The 22,097-nt window shown below is 32.6% G+C and overlaps 2 protein-coding genes across 2 annotated transcripts in view; one reads left to right on the top strand and one right to left on the bottom strand.

The window, feature by feature from the left end:
- LOC137644008 (organic solute transporter subunit alpha-like) overlaps positions 1 to 22,097 on the top strand; it is a 188,738-nt gene that overhangs the window by 42,151 nt on the left and 124,490 nt on the right. The gene's annotated exons all lie outside the window — the stretch shown is intronic.
- Positions 4,873 to 14,774, bottom strand: LOC137643634 (SET domain-containing protein SmydA-8-like). Its single transcript, XM_068376350.1, has 4 exons — positions 14,661 to 14,774; positions 11,655 to 11,850; positions 6,698 to 7,830; positions 4,873 to 6,431 (listed from the first exon to the last, which is right to left on the bottom strand). Exons 2-4 carry the CDS (start codon positions 11,828 to 11,830, stop codon positions 6,190 to 6,192), a joined length of 1,551 nt encoding a protein of 516 aa, XP_068232451.1. The 5' UTR covers positions 11,831 to 11,850; positions 14,661 to 14,774; the 3' UTR covers positions 4,873 to 6,189.

Genomic DNA, 22,097 nt, shown 5'->3' with positions numbered 1-22,097 from the left:
CTTTTATGTTTAACAACCGGGAAATAGTTTGTGACGTCATATGATAAGATACGATACATGAGTAACTATTGTCAAGACGTCGGAATGTTATTTAAAGCATGCAGCCCCCACCTCTCTCTATCTCTCTCTCTCTCTCTCTCTCTCTCTCTCTCTCTCTCTCTCTCTCTCTCTCTCTCTCTCTCTCTGTCATTTTATTTAACTGGAGTGGAACAGTTTTAACCGTTATATCAAGATAATGTTGGTTTCACTTCTGAGAGACAAGAAGCTCTGTCTTCTACCGTATATTAGAGTTAATGGCAACATCTGATAAAAAATGTTCTTCCATTACGTGTGTAGTAAAATATCCTGCATTGCTGCATAGATTTTACTTAGAATGAATATTGAAGGGTTATGTATGTATATCGTAACACACATAAATATATATATATATATATATATATATATATATATATATATATATATATATATATATATATATATATATGTATATATATATATATATATATATATATATATATATATATATATATATATATATATATATTGTATATATACATTGTTTATATATATGTATTATATATATGTATATATATATATATACATATATATATTATATATATACAGTATATATATTCATATATATATATATATATATATATATATATATATATATATATATATATATATATATATATATATTATATATATATATATATTGTATATATATATATATTATATATATTTATATATATACACATATATATTTTTATTTATATATGTATGCATGTATATGTGAATATGCTCATATACATATATACATGTTTGTATATACATATATATTAAACTTTTTCTCCCGTTACATCGTATCGATCGTGGCCTATAAATTTGAGGGAAAGCCTGGCCTATAAGAATGATTAAGAAAATTATATACCTAATTCTATTATGTATGATTATTCATATGACTGATTGCCAGAGCGAGAAGTTTTAAATCTCGCAACGATCCCGAGTTCGTCTTCTTACATTTTTCTATGAATAAACTAAAGATTTGCTGAAAGTAACAGCGATCATATGATACCTTGAAAGAGGAGAGTAATGCTAGTACTGCTTGTTAATAGCCGAGGGTAGCAGTTGATTTAGATAATAGTTTACAAATGGGGAAATACTGGAGAAAATATTATAAAAATTTTTTTTATCTCTTATTATGAAATACATATTTACAATCATGCAATTTATAACATATACATCATAGTATATTTACATAAATATTTTTTTTATTTTACCTATAGTGTATTCATAATAGAAATTTTTAATATTTATCTAAATGTGTTTTTTAAATAGAAAATATATATAGTCATGAATACTGAAGTTAGACGAGAATTAGAAGAGTGGAGGCTATGGTCAGATTGACTGATATGCATGAAGCCATTATTATTATTATTATTATTATTATTATTATTATTATTATTATTATTATTATTATTACTTGCTAAGCTACAGCCCTAGTAGGAAAAGCAGGATACTATAAACCCATGAGCTCCAAGAGGGAAAATATTTATGCCGATACCTCAGTGACAAAACACATATAAAATTACAATGGGCGAAACTTGAAGTGAGTTTAGTAGAAATTACAATGGAAGAAATGAAGGACAACAGCCGAAGACTTGTATAAGAATCTGAATGAAAATGTAGTCGAGAATAGTATGGGAAGTAATACATTTTAAAAGCACCAGTATCTTATGAACAGTTTTAATGTTTCCTCTTTTTACTTCACGACATTGATAACGTATCTTGTTTTTAAACTATCTACATTCATGACGAGTCTTGATCTTTCTAGTTCAGATATGAATGAATAACAAAATCCAAGCAATTTGATATCTTAATCCTGTGTCGTATAAATAAACACATAATTAGAATATTCAAAACCTTTTAATGGTATTGAAAGGCGAGATGTTATAAAAGAGGATCCCCTCGTGATTAATCCTTACTTTGTAAACTGGTGGGACTATTTTTATTGGATAAGATAAAAACATGATTTAAAATTCCTACAGATTTTAGTTACCCTTTGTAGGCTGCTCTAATGTTATATTATAATGTATACATTACACCACCATTCTTGATATCAAATGACTGTATCTATACAAAATCTTGTAAGGAGAAACACGTTTGTATAAGACTAAAAAAACTATTCTGCGAAACTAAAACAAATCTCTTATAGACCGTGACTCACTCAAGTGAAATTTATCACTTGTATTTGGCATTAAGTATAGGTAGTCCTTTTCAACTGGTACTAAGACTTGGTCTCAGTTTTATCTGCATTCGTCTGAATACCATTGGCCCTAACTTCTTTTCAAGGCCGAGTTATCACTTGAGTGAGCGCCCCTCTTGAATCTCGTAATGATCTTGAGTATATCTTCTTGTATTTTTCTAACACCACGTCTTTACTTGAGATTTACTGAAGACATAAATTGGTGTTATTTATTTCAGAAAAAGAAATATGGCTTTGTCTTTATCTTGTGTAATAAAACTGACAAAGCATTATGTTAACAGTATCGTTTGATCCATTTTGTTGCCGTTTTATACAGTGCATTTATTACCTACGTCATGTGGAGGCTTTAGATATGTCATTATTTTTAAGCATGAAAAATTTAAGGATATAGATAAAACACTGCTAAAGGCGTTTTATCGTTATTGCAGCCCAATTAGTTACTGTACTGCTATCACTCGGTACATTTGTTTCGCTTTACAAATGGTCTTGAATTAACTAGTTTTCACCAAAGAATTCAACTTGAGCTATTGGTGTGCGTTTTCTATACCTTGAGCTATTACCAATTTGCGTAATACCCATCCCGTAGACGGCTTGGTTGTAAACTGGTGAATGTTTGGATAGTCTTTTGTCACTTGTTGAATTAAAATTTGGTGATATTGAGCTAATTCTTTTCAACACTTTATTCACATTTACGTATTATTATTATTATTATTATTATTATTATTATTATTATTATTATTATTATTATTATTATTAGTTGTAATAGTAGTAATTGTAGTATTCCGCACTTAATTGAAAAATAAATGGGCGTGAAAAATGAGATTCGACTTTCCAAGGTATTTCCCAGTGAAGACTGACGTCAAAGACAGGCACGTGGGCGGAGAAAGGTACCACCAAGGTTTTGGGTACCACTATGTAAATATTGACTCGAACGAACGGTGTCTTAAGAAACGAACCATGGATGGTTAAGTTCATCGTAACTCCTGTTAATGAACCAGGATGTAATGTCTGTTATTACAGGTATTGTGACGTCAGAAAGATTTAAGCCTAATAAGATTATCAAGTGAGATCTTGAAATCACTGGTTTATGTGTTTAACCCGTTTAGCTCTTTACATTTAGTTGTTACTCTTAATTTTTTTTTTTATCTTTGTCGGATTAAGAACTTTGTTTTCCCTGCCTTTTTATTTGATCTCTCTCTCTCTCTCTCTCTCTCTCTCTCTCTCTCTCTCTCTCTCTCTCTCTCTCTCTCTCTCTCTCTCTCGCTGTCTTTTCACAACCGTTGACTCAACATGTCATGGCCATATATTGATTAATTTCCTTAAAACGGGGCTAAGCATTTTCATTTAACAAGGACACACTTTACCTCTGTATGGTAATGACTTTAACAAAAGTATAATTTCGTGAAATGATGTAGACATTTTCTCTCTTTGAGGTTAAGAAAATGTTATCCCACGTAACCTTACTTTAATGCTTGCTTTTTATTATAATACATACGAAAGTTGTTTCTTTTATTTTGTATCTTCAAACCATCTACTGTACCAGTGTACTGAGATTTACATTTTATATTACCTTGAAAATCTCTTCGAGAGTCTTGAGTGAAAAAAACTTAACTTTCACTTCTTTTCAAAACTTATGAAATGTTACGTCAATGGGAGAGTCTGACATCAGTCTATTCTATATAACTGCAGACACAAATTCACCTGAGTTCAGAACTGTAACTGAAATCTGACTAGATGTTAGTCCTCTGGGTAATTATTAAATCACCTATTGACTACTGTGCTAATATTTGATGTGTTACCGATCCTAAATAAAAATATTGCAACACATAGCATCAATTATGAACAATATTCCAATCGTTAAAATTGCATATGAATATCATTAATTTTTTAATTCAGTTGAAGAGTGTTTTCTGGCCCGCTTCACTTGGAAGGTCCCTGCGCACTGCAGGACCCACGAGATTAGTTTGTCATATACATTCTTTCAAGGAATTGGAAAAACGAATATAGAAATACGCGTAAATTGTCAAATGCTCGGTAAACAAGAAAGTCTCCAACTTCTTAAAAGCTTTTATGCCATCAGTCCTTCTGATGTAAATTGGGAGCTTGTTATGTAATCTTGGGGCAGCATGTTTGAAAGCTCTAGAACCCACAGTCTCAGCGCATCTTGGCTCCAGTAGCTTGAAGCCATCCGTAACTAATCTCATGCCGACCCGATTTGTTAGTAGCTTGTTTGGCAAACCACTTAATTGTTTATTTAGTATCTAGTTCTGATATCTTGACAAGTTGCACATATCCTAAAGATTATTCTTGCCAGTTTTGCTCAGTCAATACAGGAGTAATTCTTTCTCGTAGTACAACACACTTTTGTCTTTCTCCTCTTTATTATGTTTTGTAACTTCTTAAGTTGTACTTTTGGAAAGCTAATACTAGAAAAGTTGCAGAGGTCTATTCATCCAGATATTTCTTTACAAAAGTAATGTTTCTGAGATGACCCAGTGATCCATGTTAAAATACATGTTTAAGGTCAGAGTAAAAATACCAGGACTGAGGCTAAAACAAAGTTCTTTTTTTTTCCAAAACTATATTTGCATTATAAGAAGTTGAATTCCCTGGAAAATATTCTTAGTAAATACCCCACGCTTTGCTGCCAAGATCAATTTAGTAATGGACTAGATCGTTTTATCGCTCCTAAGATCACAAATTCTGTTAATTCTAAGCATTATTTGATTTTGCTGAAAACGTAATTTAGTAATTTCGAATTTGAACTACGTAAAGATATATTTTTCTCTAGTTCTTATAATATTTTTCTCTAGTTTTTATAATTCATAAACAATCAAATTTTGAAGTATTGAGAGGATTATGCAACTCTCCTTGGCATTTCTTTCAACTAACTACTTCAATAAGTTTCAAAACCTTCCCTTCAGGTTAAATGAACGTTGGTCACCTTTGCAATAATACAATAATCATTCATTTGTCTAGACATATGATGTTATCTTTGATGGTTCATGAAAAGGGATTTCAGATAAACAAAAACTGGTTGTAAATAAGCTTGAATAGAAAATAAGAGAGAAATTAAAGATAAATAATTTTAATAATTGTAACCGATTTCAAATATTTTGGAAGCTGAATAAGCAGAAAGTAACGTGTGATTGAAATTAAACAAATATGCACGGATAAACTTTATTATGGGACTTATTGTCGAAACACTGAAATCATCAAATTTAAGATTCAATTAGTTGGGATAACCTGGGGTACTTAAGTTCGAAGTTTATTATATACAAACAACTAGTTCTTTTTTACAACTGGACTGTTTGTGTCGGTAATTAGATTATCTTCCATTGCTGGTACTTGACGAATTAATTTTTCAATATTCAAAAAGGAATTACAGTAATGTTTTACATCGTTAATACTTAAATGCCGTTCTGAAGACTTAACTACTATTAGTTACGTAAAAGGACTCGTTTCTTGTCACGATTGATTACAGTATTTACCTTTCAAATTCATCTCTGATTTTATTCCCGCTAAGAGACATGTTATGATCATTTTCGCTACAAGTAATTGCCACTTGCAATAAAACTTTTGAAATTGATGGTCCTCTTAATCTTCTTCCATCTTGTAGAAAACATCTTTTCTCGAATAAAAAAACTACAATTCTATATCGATAAACAACTGATGTAAGTTACGTATATACTGTAAATAAAACTATTTTTATAACGTCGCCTTTTCGTTGTAGACGTTTATTGAGGTAAACTTTGATTCTTAGTCGAATAAAACGGAATATGATGATAGCGTTAATTGAAGATTCACACATCCATCTATATTACATAAAAAGATTACTTTTTCCCCCTTACTATATGTCGTATGACAAACACGGAGTAAGAAGATATCATTCGTTTGATGGTAATCTGCAAATTAAATTTCCATCAACTTTCCTCTAATTTCTCTTTAATCTTGTTTATTTTTTCTCTCTCCTCCTCCAGTAGTTTGAGCCAGCGTCTTTCAAACGAGTCCTCTGCTTCGAGAGTAATAATTTCCTTAGCGCTGTCCAGTCGGTACAAAACGTTGGTTAAGACTGCAAGGTATTCACTAGGCGACAGTTGCTTCAGTAATTTCTTGGCCTTGAAGACTTCGAATTCTGCACACGCTAAGTGATAGAGGCTCACACCTGAAAAAAAAAAAAGAAAAAAAGTATGCATGGTTATTAAAGGGAAAAAATGTGTTTAGTAAAACTAAAATCAAATGCTTAAGACTAAAGGTGGCTGTAATAATATTTAAAGATTCTTGGGATTAATTGAAGTGGTTTAGATATTTAAAACCAATTAATTTGGCACATTAGCGTTTTTAAAAGTTCTATCGAAATAACTTTTATAACAGCCAGTAGTTAAGCCCCCCCCCCCAAAAAAAAAAAAAAAACAATAATAAAAAACCCACCTCGTCGTCTTGTGGTTCCGGGCTCCAGTTTGAAAAAGAGTTGCACTATACTTTCCCACAAATCTCTTTTGATGAGAAGAGCTTCTATTTCATTGTTACTTGCCAAGTTTCTTAAAATGGCCTGAGCGGCTGTCAGCCAGACATAATGCTTTGGATGGTAATCCTTGTTTACATTGTCTAACAACTCAGCAGCATCTTTGACTGTGGCCGATTTAGCTTCAATATTTTCCATAAACTTGTCTGCCATTTTTATTAAATCTTTTAAAGGCTTTGTGGTTCCACACTTGGAGCACTTCCATGCATCTTTATAGTTTTGACTAGGTTCTAAGAAGCTGTCGTGACACTTGGGGCATTTTGGGTTCGAAAAATATGTCGCTAATTCAGTTGGGTCCGTACATCTGACACATGTACATATGAAATTATAATTCATCTGGAGCTCTTCTTGCCTCTGCCACAGCGGCAAGCTTGGAGAGATATAGCTGAAGAGAAGAGGATCACCCTTCTTGATGTCAACAGCAGCGTTTATATACAGAAAGCCGTAGATATCAGACCTCAGAGTCACATTCGGATGGCAGGAATGATTGAGAAGGTAGATTTTCGGATACATTCCTCGGAAGGATTGTCCTTTGGGACCTTTGGTATTTATAGCATTAGTGATGATGGCGCCCCTGACTTTGTGGACCAAGTCAGCATCACAGACGCCAGTCAGTATTTCTGAGATATACTTTACAGTTGCCATATGATAAGGTTCTTCCTCCTTTTTGTATTTTTCCGCGTAGTTGACCATAGACTCTATAGTTTTCCAGGCATCGGGTTTTTTCTCTCTTAATGCCAAGCAACGAAGGACTAATATGACGTCATACCTTGGTGTTTCCTCCAGGTTTTGTGGGGGACATTTTTTACCGGTATCTGTAGACAAGTAGGCACATTCACCTGCGTGTAGTGGAGATTCAGCACAAACGGGGGAACACAAAGGCCACGAACACCTGGGGCATTTTGGAAAATCTGGCTGTGTTATGGGGTTTAGACACCCTAGGCACATTGCAGTGGATATAGAAGGTGGTCCTAAAACTATTGGCTTTTCTTTCAAAATTAAATGACCAGCTGGGATGTCACGGGATGCTACAAGGTACCTGAAATTCAGGGAATAAGGCATAGATGATTACCACTATTCATAACATGGTTCGTTGTAAGTAAAATGAAAAGAATTGGATACAACGTCAGAAAATTGCACTACTATAAAATGTTAATATACTAATTGCAGCAGTAACAAATAAAGGTGGCTATGTAAATAATGATACGCCTTGGCCGGTCTCAACATTTTGTGGTCAATGAATTCACAGTGGTACGATACATACGATTTTTATGCAATACTTTTCAACCTAATATGAGCTAGAAACTGCACATTGCTGTGAAGAGCAACGATTGAAAGTAAAGAAATCATAAATATGAAACAATAAAGCGGCAACAATATTGTTCTTATTTTAATAAATATCAATGAAAGAATTTGGTTTTATAACAAAAGATTGAGAGAAGAAAATAAGCAAATTATAAAATATAATAACCAAATTATTAGCATAGTTAGTTGTAGTGACGAACAGTAACAAGAAAATCTATGTACAATCGAAGAATGAACAAAGGGAATCCGCCAATATTGCTATTGTTATTATTATATTACTCATAATGTGCACGCGATCATATGGTATGGATGGGTCGTTTCTTAGCGTTATTATTGATTTTTTAAGTAATAGATCTCAAAGAGTTGTTGTTGACGGGCACCATAGTGAGTATAGGAATGTGATATCCGGTGTTCCACAGGGTAGTGTTCTTGGCCCATTACTTGGCCTAGAAAACAAGCTTGTTGCATATGCAGATGATGCTACTTTCTTTGCATCAATTCCATCCCCTGAATGTAGATCTGGGGTTGGTGAATCCATTAGTAGAGATTTAGCTAAAATTAGTGCATGGTGCAAATTATGGGGTATGAAGTTGAATCCTAACAAAACTCAAAGTATGATTGTAAGTAGGTCAAGGACGGTGGCTCCTCAACATCCGGATCTCAATATTGATAATGTTTCTTTAAATTTGTATGACTCTTTCAAAATTTTAGGTGTGATTCTCGACAGCAAATTTACTTTTGAGAAACATTTAAGGTCTGTGTCTTCTTCAATTGCACAAAAAATTGGCCTATTGAGAAAGTCTTTTAAGATTTTCGGTGATCAATCTATTCTGAAGAAGTGTTTTAATTCTTTCATTCTACCTTGTTTTGAGTATTGTTCTCTTGTCTGGTGTTCAGCTGCTGATTCTCATCTTAATTTCTTGGACAGAAACTTACGGTCTATTAAATTTCTTATTCCTGATCTAGATATTAATCTCTGGCACCGTCGTTCAATTAGTTCATTATGCATGTTGCATAAGATTTTTCATAACTCTGACCATCCTTTACATTCAGATCTCCCTGGACAATTCTATCCTGTTCGTAATACTAGGCAGGCAGTTTATTCTAATAGCCAGGCCTTCTCCATCCTGAGGCTCAATACTACGCAGTGCTCTAGAAGTTTTATTCCAGCTATTTCCAAGTTGTGGAATGATCTTCCTAATCGGGTAGTTAAAGCAGTAGAACTTCAAAAGTTCAAAGTTGGAGCAAATGACTTTTTGTTGACCAGGCGGACATGAGTCTTTTTATAGTATATATATGACATATTTGTTTTTGACGTTGTTAATAGTTTATATATGACATATCTGTTTTGACGTTGTTGCCTTTTTTAGAATGATTTATTGTTAATTTGTGTCTCTTCATTTACTTATTTCCTTATTTCCTTTCCTCACTGGGCTATTTTTCCCTATTGGGGCCCCTGGGCTTATAGCATCTTTCTTTTACAACTAGGGGTGTAGCTTGGATAGTAATAATAATAATAATAATAATAATAATAATAATAATAATAATAATAATAATAATAATAATAATAATAATAATGATAATAATAATAATAATGATAATAATAATAATAATAATAATAATAATAATAATAATAGGCCAATACTGTAATTTACAAAAGTTTTCAAAAATAAGTATCCCCAAAAGAGATAGCAACACAAACACAGGAAACCCAGATTTCTAGACAGATAAAAGAGAAAGTACTAAAGATGAAACAGCACAATTTCCACAGACTGCCACAACCTCTGAAGTAAAATTTCTTCATAAGATGACCATATCTCAGTAGAAGTTTAAGTTACCACAATGTATGTTACCAAAGTCAATTGAATAAAGCTAAGAAATTTTATGAACAACCATTTACCCTTTTTGACATATTCTACGTTATTTCTTTTTCTTTTATTATTTACACTTGAGAAGTTCATACAAACAGTGGGCAGATAAACACCAATCAAGAGACGTAAGTAAAACCAGGCCAATGCGCATAGATTCTTGAAGTAATGAATCCGCTTCCGAACTCTGGAGTGTCAGCATCGTTCGGAGGCTTTCCAGGAAAGGGAAAGTAAGACCTTAGGAAGGGGATAGTGTAAGATTGTGGAGGTTCACACCCTTCTAAGTAGAGTGCCACGCACTAATTCCGAAGGTAGATGTATAAGGTCCTTCATTAACTATGTTATATAATCAAACATTTTAACGAAGGCATAAATCATTATTGCCTTTAATGGTATAAAATTATGACACTGAATCCGCTGGGCTTTAATACCCACTAACAAAGGAGATAAAAAATTCCAACAGTGTTATACACAGGGTAATACTATAGTACTGTTTTTATAAGTATAGAGAAATGGACAAAACGTGCATAGTTTTCTGTCAGCCTCGGGTGTCATGGTTTTCAAGTGCTATGATCCTTTCTTATCATCTCCCATATAACAAGAAGCAACCTCTCTCTCTCTCTCTCTCTCTCTCTCTCTCTCTCTCTCTCTCTCTCTCTCTCTCTCTCTCTCTCTGTATATATATATATATATATATATATATATATATATATATATATATATATATATATATATATATATATATATATATATATACACACACACATATATATATATATATATATATATATATATATATATATATATATATATATATATATATTTGTTTATATATATATATATATTTATATATACAAATATATTTGTTTATATATAATATAATATAATATAACATAATAAAATATATTGCCTGTCACGCTCAGTCGTCCCTCGATTAGGGTTTAGAGAAAGTAGTCATATCCTGGTGAGAGGGTATACTCGGAGAGATACACTCGGAAACTACAGTCTCCCACAAATTGCCGAACCAGCGGGTTGTAGTGGGAGGGGATGGGAAGGGTTGAATCTGCGTGTGTGCATAACCAGCTAATTATTTAGACGGGATTTTTGACGGCTCGGGTATACTAGTTTAAAAAGAGCGAAGAAAGAATACTTTCCTTTGATCGTTTGAGACAATAGAGGGATTAAAACCTTTAGAATGCGGAAGACGTTGATGGGTTTATATCACAAAGGAACAGCTGTATACTGATGCTATGTCACGTATGCCCTTACTTGGGTTCCAATTGGGGATACCTGACTTATGTAATTGAGCAGATCAAATCAAATCTTCTCGATCTATCGAGCTTCCTTCTTATTTCGCAAATATTCGGTAAAATGATAACCATCCCATTTGCTCTACCTTTGCAGCAAGTAAATTCAACAGTTGAACTTGATAGTCATTACATATATTTCATCATCGAGAGATGAATAACTATTTGAATCTGAACATCATAATACGCAAATGGTTAGGGTTGGCTTATTGATACCGCCATTTCATGCAACTATGAATGAATCAGTCAATTAGCTTGATATGAGGAAGTTTTCCTTTTAATTCTGTCAGCATTTCATGCAACTATGAATGAATCAGTCAATTAGCTTGATATGAGGAAGTTTTCCTTTTAATTCTGTCAGCACATTTTATCTTATTCCTTACCTCCCTTGTTGCTGGTCCTTCTGCTCGACCACAGGGAAGCATTCTTTCTTGTGGATCTTCCAGTGCTTCTTCTGGTGTTCTTTGCTGCAGTAATAGACATTGCCACAGGCTGTGCACTTCAAGGATGCGGGTCCTTGGCAGGTTCCACAAATTCCTTGGCTGTCTTCCTTCGTCATGTCTTCCTCGGTGGTGGCTACTGTTGGAAAAGTGAAGATTGAATTTTATGAATATTAAGATCATGACATTTGCTAAATTGAGCTTTCGAAGTTTTGGGTTGTGGAGCAGGGTAACTTTTTTAAATGAAATGGGGAAAACATTGTCCAGACAGTTTATAAATGTTAATGAAATGTATATCGAAGACAGCTCCAAAATATACCAAGAATTAGTATCACACTTTTCTATTTTAAGTGTATTCCGCTACTTAAACAAAATGACACCTATTTCGAGTAAAGCGATAATTGTTAAGTGTTGCACGTGCGAGCACAAAGAGATGTTGGTACAAGGCTTGCTAAATCCAACACCATGAAGGCAACGAAATCGATAGATTTACTTTATAAAGATTGACAAGTTAATAAACGTTAACCTTACAATCGACGGTCTATCTATCTTTCAATCATCATCATCTCATACGCCTATTGACGCAAAGAGCTTTGGTTAGATTTCGTCAGTCGTCTCTATCTTTAGCTTTTAAATCAGTACTTCTCCATTCATCATCTCCTACTTCACGCTTCATAGTCTTCAGCCATATAGGCCTGGTGTCTTCTTCCAACTCTTCTAGTTCCTTGTGGAGCCTAATTAAAAATTTGGTGAAGTAATCTCTCTTGGGGAGTGCGAAGAGCATGCCCAAACAATCTCCATCTACCCCTCACCATGATTTCATCCACATATGGCACTCGAGTAATCTGCTATAGTTTCATTTCTAATCTTGCCCTGCCATTTAACTTCTAGTGTTCTTCTGAGAGCTTTGTTCTCCTAATCTACAAAATCTGTTGGAGATTCTTTCATTGTCATTCCACGACTCTTGTAACACAAATATCACTGAACTGATAAATTGCCAGATTTCTATATGTAATTTCAGGCGTTTTGATTTAAACTTTACTTAACCTACCCATTGTCTGATCTTCTTTTTGCAATCTCTCATTAAACTCTAATTCAAAAGACCCTTTATTAAAGATCATAGTTCCTAAATATTTAGATTATTGTACCTCATTAATTCTCTCCTTCTAATGATATTTCATCTTCAATTGTATATTCCGTTCTCATCATCTCTTTCTTCTATTTATCTAGAGCCTAACCTCCTGTGATATTTCATGCATTCTGGTAAACAAGCATTGCAAATCCTGTGGTGTTCTGTTGATAAGGACAGCGTCATCAGCATACTCTGGGTCAGCTAATTTCCTATTACCAATCCAGTCCAATTCTTCTCCACCATCCCCAACTGTTCTACGCATTACAAAATCCATGCGGAGGATAAACAACATAGGTGACAACACAATCCCTTGGGAGTGCTCCACTGTTCAGTGGAAATTCGTTTGATAGGACTCCACTATTATCTTTGCACTTTCTATACTCATGAACAGACTTAATCAAATATTCATACTTAAGAGGAAATCCATAACATATCACTTTCCACAAAATTGGCCGCTGCACATTATGAAAGTCTTATTTATAAAACACAAATGCCATCAAAAGTGTATTTCTAAATTCTTCCATATTATATATATATATATATATATATATATATATATATATATATATATATATATATATATAATGTATACATATATATGTAATATATATATATAATATATATATATGTATATATATACATATACATATATATATATATATATATATGTATGTAATATATATATATATATATATATATATATATATATATATATATATATATATATATATGTATATGTATATGTATGTAATATATATATATAATATATATATATATATATATATATATATATATATATATATATATATATATATATATATAGTTGTACAATAAGTATTTGTGGTAAAATGAAATATCACAAATACTTTCCGTATGTCGGATAAGTTAATTTGCCAGAATGAAATTAGACTTCTAGAATCTAGATATATGCTTTAATTTGTTTATTATTTGATTATGTCGAGATTTTTCCCCCTGAAACTTTTAACTTTTAGAAATTTCTTTTGACAGTCGTATATGTATTAACGATAATTTACTTGATTTTAAGTCAAAATCTCTTCGAAAATGACCGATCAACTATTGAAACTTAGTAACCATTTATTATTTACCGGTAATTGTGACTGCATGTACCCTTGTGTATATGTTCACCGGTATATCACAAGTGTCAGGCTAACGTTTCCTGGCAAGTTTTCAAGACCGACCATCTGTGAACTGAGCTCTCATTGCATGAGTTTATTTTGTGTTGTAAGTTTTTCTCTTTATAAACTTGATATAACTTTTCCTTTATCTCGTCGTCAAGAAATCGTGCGATTGGAATCTCACTTTAAAAACCATGGTATTAAACAAGATGTGGTCGAACGTTGATATAAAAATAGCTTTAGCTGTGTGCGCTCTCTATTTGACCTACAAGAACTTTCTCTATTTCTTTTGTCATGACTATTATTTTTCTTTTTTTTCAGTTATCAATCAGTCGTGGCATAAGAGCTGACGCGTCTAAACAATGGGCAGGTATACATAGAGGGAACTCACACTTGCAAATACAAAGAAAATGAGATAATTGATAAATAGTTCTTGTTTCTTTGGACGAAAATAATACCAAGAGCTGCCGGTTGAGATGAGATATTATTACCTTTAATTGGAAACCTGTATAAGTAACGTTAGTCAAATTAAACGAAAATTTAGAAGCCATTGTATTATCTGAGCATAATAAATCCTAACAATTTTCTTTCTCTCGTTTTTAATTAATATCAAATGTGACCAATGCTGCTATATCATATCCATTTCACATCGTAATTCCGAAACGTTCACTTATGACTCACCAGCATAAACGTCTTGATTATATAAGAAATAATGTTAATTGAAGAGGCTTGATCACCCGCTAAGCACAGCGTTAGTAGGAAACTGATGAGTGAGCAAACTCCAACCGGCCGTTGTGACTTGTGAACCAAAATAATTTTCTTGCCGAGGAAGCCCCCTGGGAGAAGTTGCCGGATGTCTCTGATTGAAATAATTACTGTTATAATTATGCTTTCGATTTTTTTGTTATTAGGTCTCTTATACCGATGAGTTGCAATCTTATAGCATCTAAAATTTGCCTTGAAGGCATTTTACAGTGCTGCGTCATTTGTTTTGTGTATTTGCGAATATTCTAGAAAGAACTTCGCTTCTCTGTGATGTTCTCTCAGTTTCTAGATGACAAAGGTACAAGTTGCTCATGTCAAAAGACTGTTGCCATTGATGAGACTGAAAAAAGGCAAGGAAAACTCTCTCTCTCTCTCTCTCTCTCTCTCTCTCTCTCTCTCTCTCTCTCTCTCTCTCTCTCTCTCTCTCATATATATATATATATATATATATATATATATATATATATATATATATATATATATATATATATATATATATATATCTTCAACACCTTAAAATAAATGAATAATTCGTGATTTACGGAATCACACGTACTCGAATATAATATTTCCTATCTCCAATGCCAGGAAGAATGTATAGATAATGGCGATTTTTCAGTAAACCTTCCTAATTATTTTATGGATATTAATTGCATTGATATTGTAGCAATATTATTTCCTTTTTCAAGTTGATAATTTTGCAGTTGGCGGAAAAGAAACAAATATGAATGGTATAAAATGTTTAATAAGAAAATTACACTTCCAAAAATTTTGTCGTTCAATCTCTTCGATCATTAATGATATGAAGGAAATTGCGTAGATTTCATTTGATCGCAAAAATTAAGATAGGGTGTAATGATATTATTATTATGATAATGATGATGATGATGATGATTATTATTGTTATTATTATTATTATTATTACTATTATTACTTGCTAAGCAGGATGCTATAAGCTCAGGGGTCCCAACAAGGAAAATAGCCCAGCAAGCAAGGAAACAAGGAAAAATAAAATATTTCAAGAACATCAGCAATACTAGAATAAATATTTCTTATATAAACTATAAAAAATTTAACAAACAAGAGGGAGAGAAATTACATCGAATAGTGTGGCCGAGTGTACCCTCAAGCAAGAACTAAGATATGTTACCGACGAAAGTTTTCGATACCAGTTTAGGTTTTTTTTTTTTTTTTGTGTTGTCAGTACTCGATTTTTTAAAAGTGCAAAAGCGGTAACAAAATTATTAGATGGAGAAATAATGTACGATACAAAATAGCCCGTAGTAGGAAATACTTTTATCGCAGGACCTTCAAGTCTATTTTTTTTTTTTTTTTTTTTGGCTAATATGCCTGCATAGAAAATGAGTGCATAGAAAATTATGCAAAATAACTTGAAATAGAAGAGTGACTATAAGACAACGCTGGTATACCTACACGAACCTATAATATTAATCTTCCGTATAAGACAGACTGTCAACTAGTTAGATACACACTTTTTTTTTTTTTTTTTTTTTTTACGAAGTGATAAACCAATAAGGAATCTTGATGTTATTTATAACCTGATATTTTTATTGTCTGATAGATAAACGATGACGCCGGTTCATGCAAATACCAGTCTTTTAAGACCTTGCAAATTTTGAAGTAGTTATTCCCATTCTTGAAATTTCCCTTTTGCACTTTAATTAAATTTGAAACATGCTGCATTGTTGTGAAAGTCTTAATCCTCAAGTGATCGGAAAAGTGAAAATGCAGTGACGGCGATACTTTGCTGGTAAATCTTCAAATTTTATGAAAGTTACAATGCACACGGACAGCGGGAGCAGGGGAACCATGTCGAAGGCATATTTCCAATACATTTAGCATCTGTTAAGTGGATGTAAATGTCATCAAGTGTAAGGAATGGACTCCTATTCGATTAGATTAGATGGCAACCTAATTCTTTCCAGCCATAGACTGTCGACGTGTGGATTTATAATCCGAGATGATGCAACCCAGAACGTTGTTTCCTGAATGTTAGAATGCCAAAGCTTAGGCCACTTTGAAAATCACGATCTCAAAGGTAAAAATCCCGTGAATATGAATTAGGAAAACAGTATGTAAAGCGTATTCTCCGCCACATCATTACTGCATCATTGCTGCATTTGGCTTGGATAATAAAATTTCATTAACACATGTAAAATTATTTTTAAGAATCCTAGATCACAATAGTTTCCAAATCGGTCATATGAGTTAGGAGATTCAATTACAATACTTTTCCTCTTCAAAATCCACCAGTCGGCGAAAGAAGGAATTCTAAACTGGGGTTTTTTTTTTTTCCTCCACTCTTTGAAACAAGTGGTTGATAAGTTCGAATGTTTTCGGATAGGTGTTTCAGGATCCAACAGGGACATGCATTGTACGTATGATTCATATTGCACAATAGGGACGGACATGAAAGGGCATTCATTTGCCGCAGTAGTGAACACTTAAAAATTAACATTACAAAGAATGGTAATTCCCTGGCAATATTTATTTCAGTATTTTTACCGTTTTAAAAACGGATATGTTGAGGTAAAGGGGTGATATTACTATCACCAACCCGTAAAAGATAATAACAAAGTATGGTAAAATTACGGTCGCATGTATTTACTGAAATATCGCTGAGAACAGTATATTTTTACGGAATATTTCCCATTAAAATTACGGTGTTTTTTTTTTAACAGTGAAAATGTGATGATTATTAGACTGTCAAATCCCAAACTAATCATAGCTCCCCATCTAAATTGTTTTGCATTGCAGCAATGGAATAATTCATCTAACAAGTATATTTGCTTGTGATGGTCACCTCTTATAAAAGCAGCTGTTTCATCAATTAGAGATTCAGGTTCATAATTTCAACTTTTGGAAACTCGTTTTCAAGATTCAGTATTTGAGATTATAGAACTCGGAATTGTCTTTCATTTTTTTTTTCATAGGCATTTGTTAACTCCATAGTAAACGATGTTGTTGAGAATTTATTTTTAAAAATAAAAACTAATTTCCTGTTTAGAGAGGTTTGGTCTAAGTTATTGTGTATTTTCACCAGTATCTTGAAATATTATGGTGTTCAGTCTCGAAAATTAGTTGTCAGTACCCAGAAATAAGTACGTAGATTTTTATACGGTAAATAATATTTCATTCATTTGACATTAATTTATTGCTCTCTCTCTCTCTCTCTCTCTCTCTCTCTCTCTCTCTCTCTCTCTCTCTCTCTCTCTCTCTCTCTCTCTCTCTCTCTCTTTTTCAGCTTTTACTTCTGAAAAAGCATAAAGAAAATAAAATTTTTAGTACCAAAAAATTATCTTTCTTTCATATTCAATTAGTTAAGTAAAGCACTTTATCTTCCTTCATATAATTGGTGACACAATGTTTTATGAAATGTTAGGTGCGAAAAAAATCCAGTGCAAAGTCTCTATATTCAAATACTCACAAAGCCTTATTACAAAATACAGTAATTCAAATCTTAGAGATCAATTGCTTTTGAAATTCTAACCAAAATATCATTTGGTATTACAGTATAAGTGTGCCAGTATTCAATCTCTCACCTCAAAACTATTCAGATCGAGACGTGGAAGAATTATTAGTTTGATAGTGTATCTGAGCCGTCAGAAATGATGTCTAAATATTCAGATGCACACTCGCATGCAGATCCAACCCCTCCCACCCCTTCCTTCTTTCCTAACTACAACCCACTAAGCCGGCAATTTGTGGGAGAGAGAGGTTTCAGAGTGTACTACTTGGGGTATTCCTTATCACCAGGGTATGACTACTTTCCTCTCCCTGTGAGCGTGATAGAGAAATTATATATGTATATAGCGTGATAGAGAAATTATATATGTATATATATATATATATATATATATATATATATATATATATATATATATATATATATATAAATATGTATGTGTGTATATTCAGACACTTGCTCTTTATGATATAGGGGAGATTGTCTGTATAAACTGGATTATCGAAACATACGTGAAACATAGAGGAAACAAATGTTTCATTCAGCTTCTAACTTTGAAATAGAAACTTAAAACAAACCGGGAGGATTCTACATTAAAACCACACTTTGAAAAATTCCTTCCTAACGTTTTATAATTTAGGTTAGAACGAACATTTTTCTTTTTTTAATTTGCAATTCACATTGAGTTCCATCCAAGTGTTAAGTACGACGTGTGCATGGACTTGATTAAAGGCTTATTCATTCATAAACACTTTCTTCCAAATAGGACTAAACGAAGGAAATTACAGCAAACAGCCAATTCTTGTCATAAACCTAGAACTCCATTTTCCAGTGATAGCTCATCCAGGATTCCCTGGGTAATCCTAATTGAAGCAGAATTTCTCTTAATTCCGTGTTATTGCATACAGTAGATTGGCTACATGAAGGCGAAAGTACGAATTAGTCATCCAGATTTTAGGTGAATAATCCTGGATAGGCAAACCAAGTATAGTAAAAAGTATCCTTTAACGGCTTTGTATCCTAATAGAGTAGGTAGAGATCGAGCTGGAGGTCAAAAGAAGATATTTTTGCATTTATACATTTAAAAATATATATTTCCTTCTTTGTTCTACTGTATGTAGAATATATATATTTTTTTTCGAAATTAGCATAGAATATGTAGCAAATTAAATTTCTACCTCTTTTCGGTATATAGTTACTAACAATTTCATAGTAACTGGAACGTAATGAATTTCTTTTTAATGACGAATCATTTAAAGATGTATAAGGTTGTCCTTTTTCTTATTATATAGTGATATCCATTAAACCATTTATTTGTAATGGCCTATTATTGCTGTCAAACCAAAAAGGGTGCTACCAATAACTATTAAGCTCAATTTAGCAAATTTAATGGTAGAATTCAAGGGTATTCAAGGGTAGAATTTAATGTGTTGGAGAATAACCCCCCTCAAAAAATTAATTTAGAAATAGTTATTTTTAGTTCAAAACATAGCAGCGAAATTTTCAAAGAAATTAAGTCTTAAACTCAATTCTTTTCCACAAAAGAAAACCATCTACGTGTTGGGTTCAACTCTTCAAAATTTGTCTGAATAAGAATCGTTATTGTAGGATCTGTGCATTCACGTTAAATGACTCGTCAAAACAGCTCTCATGTATGGTCCTTGAGACGGACAGTAAATTGACCTAAAAGACATTGTCATGGTTCGTTAGCCAGATAATTTGATGATTTCCCAACTTGAGCGCCTACTGTTAGAGACACGAACTTCGATTACCAATGATAGGTGGCCGTTGTCGGCTTCATTGAGATTTTGCGTTTATTGTTTGAAAATGTAAAACTTTTTTTTTTTTCTTTTTTTTTTTTTGCATATTAATAACTGACATATAAAATAATTATTGGTGAAATTCATCATTGGTTCCAAGACTGGTATCAAATGTCAGTTTTGAAACGTGGTGGACAACTATAGTCCATTTCTTTTAGCGAGTCATATTTGCACCGACTCGCAGCGGTGCCCTTTTAGCTCGGAAAAGTTTCCTGATCTCTGATTGGTTGGAATAGATAATTCTAACCAATCAGCGACCAGGAAACTTTTCCGAGCTAAAAGGGCACCGTTGCGAGTCGGTGCAAATATGACTCGCTAAAAGAAATGGACTATAGTAAAACTCCTCGCAATAAGCTGCCGTGGACTTCTATTGTCAACAGAGAAGCTCCTGCCACTTTAATTTCAACTTTCTGAGATTTACGACGTGTAACTGGCAGGATTTGCTTGTGTCAAATACAGATGGTCTACGATCTATATGAAATATAATTTAATTGTTATATTAAGGTTATATAAGTGTAACTCGGTCACTAAATATCTCATTCTGATCTACGAAGGGAAAATGTAATTTTCTAGATCGCTGTTCATATCAAAAGAATTTGATCGTAGGTTGCGACGTTATTCACTGGAAACAGTTCTTTAAAATCAGCTCTAAAGATATTAAAATTAAAAATTATGTCGGTGCCTAAAAGCACTTACATCTTAACTTCCAGTGAAGTGTATCGCAATTAATGAAACCAACTGTACCTGGAATAAATACAATGTTTGGTTACAACCTTTTAAGATCGTTTGGAAACCATGATAAACACACATTGTATTTATGTATATATGTTCATATATATATATATATATATATATATATATATATATATATATATATATATATATATATATACTGTATATACACATCTATATATATGTATATATATATATATATATATATATATATATATATATATATATATATATATATATATATATATGTGTGTGTGTGTGTGTGTGTGTGTGTATAACGCGTGTTTATGTTATGAATTTGTACATCTTTAATGATATTTCTTGATTCTGTTACTGTCAATGTATTTTACAAAGACTGAATGCGTTTGTTACTGTATAAGGAAGGTAATAGCATACACAAACTAGAATAGAATACTGCTAAAATGCAATTCCATTAAGTACCTGGTCTACCCAAATGTTTCAGCTCGATAACTTTTCTTTATATTTAAAGTAAAAACAAAATATTTAGATATTCTAATGTCCTTCAATCATGAAGAGAAATCGTAGTACTTTTGATTCACTGAGTCCAAAATAAAGCAAAAGTATAATTATTTGTACGTCGTCTATACAACTGGGTCAGTTCGCAAAATTATAAAATCCAAACAGTCAATCATTTGTTTTTACATAAACGGAATAGAATTAAGATAAGGAAAAGCATGTATTTTGATGACCTTGGGAGAAAACATATATTATATAGGCCTTGAAGGGAAAGGATACGTAAAGAATAACCGGCAAGATTTGTCACATAAAACCTTATCTGAAAGTGGTCTCTAGACACGTTCTCTCACTGAACTTGCTTTAGATCCAAGCTCTCAGAGCATCTTGTAAGTGGCAACGATTGTTCACAATAATAATTTTGATAATGATACCTATTGAAATTCAGTAGCGTGGAGTCTTGGTGTGAGACCAATCGTAAGAATCCTCTTTCTAGCTTAACGACCTTTTGGTCAAGGTCTATTTGGTGTAAAGGGCTTTTCTGCTTTTGCTATTTTAGTGGTCATCCAAGCGTATATTAACAAGGACGTCTCGAGTGGATTTGAAAGTTATTCTTTATCCTTTTCTCAATTGCAAGGATTAGAACCGGGTCGGTTTGTAACCAGAACTAAACCAGTTTCACTTGAAGACAAGTCAACTGTAGTTTCAGCAAAAGCAGATCCTGGATACTTTAGATAATAAGGATTGAAGTTTAATCAACCTTGAAATATCTGGTTCTTTCATATCAAGCCAAATAGCCACGTAAGCTGTCAAGTAAAATTTTACCTGATGCGTTTAATG

The sequence above is a fragment of the Palaemon carinicauda genome, chromosome 7 (genome assembly GCF_036898095.1).
Source record: "Palaemon carinicauda isolate YSFRI2023 chromosome 7, ASM3689809v2, whole genome shotgun sequence".
Classification (NCBI taxonomy): Eukaryota; Metazoa; Arthropoda; class Malacostraca; order Decapoda; family Palaemonidae; genus Palaemon; species Palaemon carinicauda.
The sequence above is the reverse complement of the archived record's forward strand: the minus strand, read 5'-3'. Positions and strand labels throughout refer to the sequence as shown.